This window comes from Dermochelys coriacea, chromosome 1 (genome assembly GCF_009764565.3).
Source record: "Dermochelys coriacea isolate rDerCor1 chromosome 1, rDerCor1.pri.v4, whole genome shotgun sequence".
Taxonomy (NCBI): Eukaryota; Metazoa; Chordata; order Testudines; family Dermochelyidae; genus Dermochelys; species Dermochelys coriacea.
The window spans coordinates 159,174,032-159,181,804 of record NC_050068.2 but is presented as its reverse complement, the minus strand read 5'-3'; the positions used below and the strand labels follow the sequence as shown (position 1 = coordinate 159,181,804).

Sequence of the window (7,773 nt, the reverse complement as noted above, 5' to 3'; positions counted from 1 at the left end):
GTGGGTGGCGTTTCCCCCCCCCCCCCCCTTGTCCCTTAAGGGCTGGGTAAACTTTTTCCTGCCGGCTCCCGGCGGCCCCGTCACATCCGCTGGCCGGAGCCCGGCGGGGAAGTTTCTTGGCGCTTGTTTCCCAGCCCAAACTCTTGGGCCCCGCCGCTGCGCGCGGAGCGCCCCCCGGGCTCTGGCGGGAGCAGCGCTGGGGCGCGTGCGAGGAGGAGCCGGGCGCCGGGTGCGAGATGAAGCCGGGGCGTGGGAAGCCGGAGCCGCCCTGCCCCGTCTCCTCCTCCTTCTCCTTCCCGGCTGCTGCAGCCCCGCGGCCAGGCGGCCGCTCCCTCCTGCCTGAGCCGCCGAGCGTCCCGCTGCCGCCGGGATGGGGACGCTGCCCGCGGCTCCCTGCCTCCTGCTGCTCCTGGCTGGCGCTGCCGGGCTGGGCCGGGCCTCGCTTCTCCTTCCCCCTGCGGGTGTCTCCGCCGGCCCGCCCAAGGCAACGGCTCCGGGAGCAGCCGCCAGCTGGCCCCCCCCGGCGAGGCGGACGGCTTGGCCTTAGCCTCGGAGCCCGGGGCCGCCGTCAGCTTCTTGGCCATGGTGGAGAACCTGCAGGGAGACTCCGGCCGGGGCTACTACCTGGAGATGCTGATCGGGACCCCGCCGCAGAAGGTGAGACTCCCGGGGCCAGCGACTTGCCTTCCAACGGGGCTGCAGCCCCGCCTGCTACCCCCGCGCCTGCCGGCTGCCCCGCGTGCAAGGCGCTGCGCACCGCGGGCACGTCAAGGAGGAAAGGCTTGGGGGCGGGGGCGCGTTCCTGGATATTCGGCGGGTGGGGGGTGGTCGGGGAGCGTTAGACGCCTGTCGCCGTCCTTCCCATGCTGGCCAGCTACTCCCGCTGAGGAGTTTCCCCGACTTTCCTCCTCCCCGGAGCAACGGTCTCCTCCAGCTCGGCCGGGAGTGGGGACCGGGCTCCGCTGAGCTGCCACGGGTGCAGGGGCCGGCGCACCGTCCCTTCAGAGGGGCCTTCTTCCTTAATAAAGGCACTGGGGCCGCCGCTCACAGCTGAGGTCCCTTGCCGAAGGGGTTGTGCAGGAGCTCAGTTTAAAAGCACTGTTCAAAAGGAGATCGGTCTATATATACACGCGCTATTGAAGGGACCCAAGAGACCCTTCTCAGGTAGTGTGGAGGACTAGAGAGGTCCCTTTGATTGCTTATGGAGAGGAGGAAAAGTCACTCCTGGCTTCTTCGTCTTTTTTTTTTTTTTTTTTTTTTCGTATCGTAAGCATGTTGGCGAGTTAGACGTGACTGTTACACATGTGAGCGATGACGGCAAGTGTTAAAGGACTGGTTTGACTTCCCCCACCCCCACCCCCTTGTTGCCCTTTAATTGCCAGACAGTATTGTTCGGTGGCGAAAAACAAGGAGAAACGAAAAGATGGTGTATTGCCCTCGTGCTAAGTACAGTTATACCGCTTGCAACTCTTCTGAAAGGCAGCATTTCCACTCATTGGCACTTTGCACGAAAAATGAATGTTCTCGAGCACAGTAGTCTTAAGGAAATCCTGCAGAGCCGGTCTTTTTATTTCAAACTCTTTGATGTCAATTTGATTTGAAACAAGTTTCTCTGTCAGTCAACAATATTGTATTTAACATACCTTATCTTAATCTTGATGTCAGCCTTGAGGTGTGATGGAGTAGGCTGACTGCCAGACGCTCTTGACCCCCCACATAGAGATTACTCAACCACTCTTACTAAACTAAGTACTATAGTAATGCAAAGTTTTAAAACATCTTACATTTTATTTAAAAGGTAGCCTCTATACTTCTAAAAGTTAAAGAATGCACTTCCTGTGGTTGGAATTATTCCTCCTCCTTGCCCCCTCCCCTTACAAATTCTTTCAAAAGTTTTGAAAACTTAGTTGTTCTTTCATCTGTGTCATGTGAAGCCTTGGTGGATTGTTGGTGGGGATGACTTATCAGCTGAGAAGGATTAATTTTCTAAAAGCCCTGGGGGCTTTGTGTCATTTTTTTCCGCTCAAGTTAGTACTCCCACTCTTTTAATGAGATTTAAGTGAATGAAGGGACCCTATGTAGGTGAAAATGCTTGGTTTTTGTTTTTTTGTTTTTATTCTGGCTTCTTACCATAATGAAAAGTTAGTCAGTCATATAGATACTTAGTAAAAGGAAAAGTTCAGCTAATAAGCCTCTCTGGGCTTGTGTATAATAATTTTTCTGGTTTGATAGAAGAGGAGGATTGGCCTAATTGCCATTCTGACTAATTGAAATGTATTACAGTCGGTCACAAAGCAGTACATGGATTCAGACAGAGTTGGATATTTTATGATATGAGGGCTACTTGGATTTGATGTATCAGATCTATCACTTGATTGCCCCTGGGTTCAAGAAGAATTTTTTCCTCAATATTGAATGCTGCCCAGGGTGTGGGGAGTGTGTTTTCCACTACTCTATGGAATGTCCAATACTGTCTTCTGTGAGATTCAAGATATCAGACTTGATCATATCAATAATCTGATCCTATGTGCCTTAAACTACAACACAACTGTATGTAGAAAAAGGTAAATAAACAAGAATATGAATAGCTCTTACCTATACACTTTTAGTGGTTCTGAATTAAGAAGAAAAACAAAATTATGGAGATTCATGTAGACCTTCAGGAATAATATTACTAAGAAAGATGTTCCTTATTTCAATGATATGCCCCAAGTCCTTACTCATAAGTGATATTACTTTAACTGTTAAGTGTATTACAAGTAATGTAAAATTAAAATAAACTTTGGTCATCATTTTACATCTGAAATTGGGTTTAAAGTTTAACTCACTGGAAACTGAATTTTCTCAGAGTAAAACATTGAAACATGATCCCATTGATGTTTATAAGTAAAGTCATGGATATGCTTAAATGTTTGCAGGATCATGGCTTAAAAAAAAAAAGTTTTAACTGAACGCGTGAGGTGCTTTACACACCTCCGTCTCTGCTTGACTCTGAAATCGCAAACATATATCTGATGCAAATGTACTTCACAGTGAAGAGTGTAAACTGGTAAGCAACTAAAGGGTAGTGCATCTCATCCTCTTTCAGCCTCTATAAAGATGATGATTTATAGCACAGTATCCCAAAAATATCAGGACTCCAATTTAGCTGCCAATCCACACTCATTCTATTATTACCAATAGATTCAAGTGCACATACATTCTTTGAGAATTATTTGAAAGCTAAAAATGTCATGGTGTGTTTTGAGGAATGTTATTATATATGTCTTTTATTTCATGGAGTTGTCCTGTTTCTGATTAATGGTGTACTTTATGGCTGGCTGCTGTTCCAAATCTGAAGATTGAAATATGAGTTGGCAAGAAGGCATTGACTGCACTAGTCTAACTTTAAATCTGGAAACAGATTACATGCCTTTACTCAATATTGTATTATTTTTGCAAGCCTCGAAATGGAAACTATAAGCACTTTGATAAGTGGAATGAAATATTGTCTAGTTTTATGTCTTCTATGTATTTTTACTAAAGCGTGGTCTACTTTGCTCCTTCCTACAGTTTTTGACAAACAAACAAGAGACAGAAGCCTAACTTAAAAAAAAAAAAAAATTCCCCAGATTCCTCTTGAGTCTATCTTAATCGTTCTTAACATTTGCAGAGTAGCACTTTCCTCAGATTACACCCATCTTGCTATCCTCTCATCCCATTGTGTTTCCAAATTGTGCCTATATTGAGACTACACAAATATTTTCCTTGTAACTTTAATGCAAAACGGTGGGTGGAGGAACTATATACCTCTGAGTAGTCAGCATGATGCAGCTGAGCTTTGATCAGTTGCCACTGAAACCGTGGTGGAACTTGAATTTTATTCTAGTGACCAAACATCTGTTTTACGCACCCAGTTCAGTTTAATTATTAATGCGAAGCATGAAAGCAGCTTTTGTAATGGCAGTTTGTTCTGCTCAAAGGGTCAGCAAAAATCTGACCTATAACTGGCATTTAGAAAGTTGTATTAAGGATAAAGTGGTTATTGGGACTAACTGTCTTCATTGTAAACCATGAATTCCAATTTCCATAAAATTAACTGGAGACAGTCCCTCTATCACTGTCCAACTACAAAAAAAAACAGAGGAATATATATTAAATACCTTAACTATGTGTTGGGCACTTAAAATTTGTGGCTTGATGTTTCAAAGGTTATAAATTCTGACAGTTCTGGATTCAGTTCCTGGTGTGATGATGGGAGAGAAATTGCTGCCAGTGAGGAGTGACAAGAGGGGCTGAAGACTCATGGTGATAGGATAGGATAGAAAAAGGGAGGCCAATTGGGTAAAAGCCAGTTGAACTAGGGCAGTATAGCAGATTATTACAGGCTAAATCAGTGGGCAGTGATAGTAGGGAAGGGAAATAAGGGATAGAACTAGGCTTTGAGTGGGTGAGAACTGGAAGGAAAACCTAGGATGGAATCAGCAGAGTAAGGAATATTGTTTTTTAAAAACCATACACACACAGGAACATGGCCTCTGGGGATGGGTGATGCTATGTGGACCTTCTAGACTACCTTTGACATAAAACCTTAAATAGTCATAGACCTGACAAGATGTGTGCCAAGGTAGATTAAAAAGTACTATCTGTTGCATCAACACATAGGAAGTATTTTTCTGAAAAGCATTTTCTACTCTGTGGACTTGTCTAGACATGTTAACCAATACATTTTAATATGATGTTAAACAAGACTTTGGACCTGCTATGGATAAAGCAAGTCTGTGACACCCTGTACCCCATGTTCACCACTTTTATATGGTTATGATATATTTTCTACAAAGTATGCCTTGTAAGGTATTGAATGAATACACATGATCTGCCGAACATCATTGTCCTGTTATGATGTATGTGACAACACTGCATGTGAAACTGAGATTTTACTGCATAATATTACTAAAATGTGCTATGCTTTGGGAAATGCGGAGAATTACTCCTCAGGGACCACACAAAAGACTGAGCACAGGTGCCGAGAAACTATTAACTGCTTAATTGGGCATTCACCAGCAGGAGGGAAGGTATAAATAGAGTATTTACAATTCCTCTGAAGGATGGTTTGGAGAGCACATATGCAGTGGAAGTGCCTACCCCTGTGACCCAGCAAGGATTTTTCCCGTACAAAGAGTTTGGGTATAAGAGAGGTGGGGAGAGGAGAAGAGCCCTGTTCATCTCTCCTCTCCTTGCCACCACTTTTCTCTCCGCTTATGACATCAGCGAATATCTAAGGGCATTGAATCAGGGGGAGAGAGGTCCCAGGCTGAAAGGAAATCCAGCCTGTGAACTGACAATTGTGAATTGCCTGTAGCATCTGGTGTGTGAGAGAGCTGTTTGCTTCAAATCTTACATAGCTTGATAAAGTTTAGGAATTAGATTAGTTCTATCTTTTATTTATTTTGTAACCAATTCTGACTTTTATGCCATATTGCTTATAATCATTTAAAATCTATCTTTCTGTAGTTAATAAACTTGTTCTATTGTTTTATCAAAACCAGTGTGTTTTGGTTGAAGTGTTTGGGGAATCTCTACTCAGGTTAACAAAGGCTGGTGCATAATCGCTTCTTTTGATGGAATGATGGACTATTAATGAGCTTGCGCTGGCCAGAACTCTACTGAAGAGTGCAAGACGCACATTTGAGGGGCAAGGCTGGGGACTGGAGTTATGTGGGTGTCACCCTGTATATAATTTGTGGGTGGCTGGGCATAGCATTCATGTATCCATCAGAGTGATTTTTACATGCTGGTGGCTGTGAGTGAACAGAGCCTGTAGGGGTTGCTGTTCACCACCAAAGCAGCGTAAAAGACATCTCTGGCTGTAGGATTAATATAAGAATGGCCAAGGATTAAGGGGACACAGCAGTTCAGTGGTCCAGATTGCATCCTGGGGAATGTCACAAAGTCACATTTGAAAATGTGTTAGCTGGTCAGAGTCAAGCCTAGGTACTCCTCTTGCAGGAAGCTGAGTACAGTAACATCTATATTTCAATATCTGCTAATATGAGTCAAAATTCCTTTCTATCTTTTCTCCTTTGCTGTGAAGTGTGACTTTATTCATAGTTAGAGTGAATTTGAGAGGGAAATGGCTCCCAGCCTCTCTTCTGCATGGATTTTGGTTTCGGTTCATGTCTTGTAAGAGTACAAGATAATATTCAGCAGTTCCATCCTGTAATTTGTAAGCATCATATTCATTTTAAGAAGAAAAGTGGTTTTTCTGTCAGACACAGCATTTCTACGACTTTGTCTAACCTCTCACTGCTTTTCCAACTTAGCTTTTGTAACGTAAAGAAGCATATGTTTCAGATGGTTTTGTTTACTTTAAAAATATACCTTACTAAATCAAAAAAGGAATTATCTTTTTATAGTCTGTTCTGTGTGCAAATTTGAGTAATGCTATCTGAGGAATTGAAAGAAAAAAACCTGCTATAAAGCAAAGTAGCATGCAGTGGCGGTGTAGCCATTTTGGTCCCAGGATATTAGAGAGACAAGGTAGGTGAAGTAATATCTTCAGGTCACTGAGGAAGAGCTCTGTATAAGCTCGTCTGTCTCATCAACAAAAGTTGGTCCAATAAAAAATATTGCCTCACCCACCTTGTCTCTCATATAAAGCTGAGTAGGTTAGTTAACCCAGGGAGAAAAGTAGGTTTGACTTAATGTCACTGCCTTTACTTTTCAAACTGGGAAGAAGCTTTAAAATAACAGTATAGACAGAGTGAGTGCGCTCGCTCGCTCGCTGTCTCGGTTCTACAATGACACCTAGGACCATGGTCTCTGAGACCCTCTCAAGAGAACTAAAAACATAATAGTCCAGTGGTCTAACTTCCTTTGCCCAAGGCAGTTTGGATTGTCATTGTTTCCTTCTCTCCCCTCCCCCAGTATTGTTTCCCTATTCCTTTCTTTTTGCCTTCACCTGCTTTTTTTAACTTTTTTTTTTCTTTTCTTTTCTTATTGGTGTCTTATTTTCTAGAAAAATAAACCATGTATTGGGGAACAAACTATTCTTCCTGCTCTGTAGCTTTCCTCCTGAGATGCAGATTTTTGGTTTCCAGTTTAACAAGAAGATCTAGAAAGGTTCCATGTTCATACAGTACACAAACGCCCCACTTACATTATGAAGAAATCGTGCATGGGAGAGAGGGGATTTCCACAAAAGGTAACTTTAAAAGGTTGGATGAAAAATTTCCTATTAACTGGGAAAAAAAAAAAAAATACAGTGAATCAAATACAATTAATGTGTCATAATTAACAGGCTCTGTTTTAAAAGGGTACTGTCAAGATGATTACACTTGAGAATTATTTCTCCTTACCTGTTTTTTTATGAAGAGTAAATTAGACTTTTAAAAATTGTTACTTTCCTTCTAAGTCTGTACTTTAATTCAGTTTGTGACTACTGCAATTAAACTGCCAGTAAAATAGAACATAACCAGCTGTTTCTCTCTTTCATGCCTTAGCACAAACTGCTACGTATGGCTTGTATGTGTTCAAAAAAGTTTAAATCGCATATAAAACAATGAAGTTGACACTGATTTGTTTAAACTAAAAAGATATTCTAGAAATCTTGTTTTTGTTTTTTATTTAAATGAAAGCTGAGAATCAAACAACTGCATTGAGCTGGAGCTTTAAGCAAAGATCAAATATTACAAGGCTTGCAATGAAATTATGAGATAGGGTTGTCAACTTTCTAATCGCACAAAACCGAACACCCCTGGCCCTTCTCCAAGGCCATGCTTCCCACTCACTCCA

The 7,773-nt window shown here is 42.8% G+C and overlaps 1 protein-coding gene across 1 annotated transcript in view; it reads left to right on the top strand.

Annotated features, from left to right (window-relative positions):
- Nucleotides 1-60: 60 nt before the first annotated feature.
- Nucleotides 61-7,773, top strand: part of BACE2 (beta-secretase 2) — a 62,808-nt gene continuing 55,095 nt past the window's right edge. Inside the window, 3 exon segments of the mRNA XM_038379872.2 lie at nucleotides 61-439; nucleotides 441-482; nucleotides 484-657. Coding sequence (XP_038235800.1) covers nucleotides 371-439; nucleotides 441-482; nucleotides 484-657 — 285 coding nt within the window. The 5' untranslated portion in view covers nucleotides 61-370.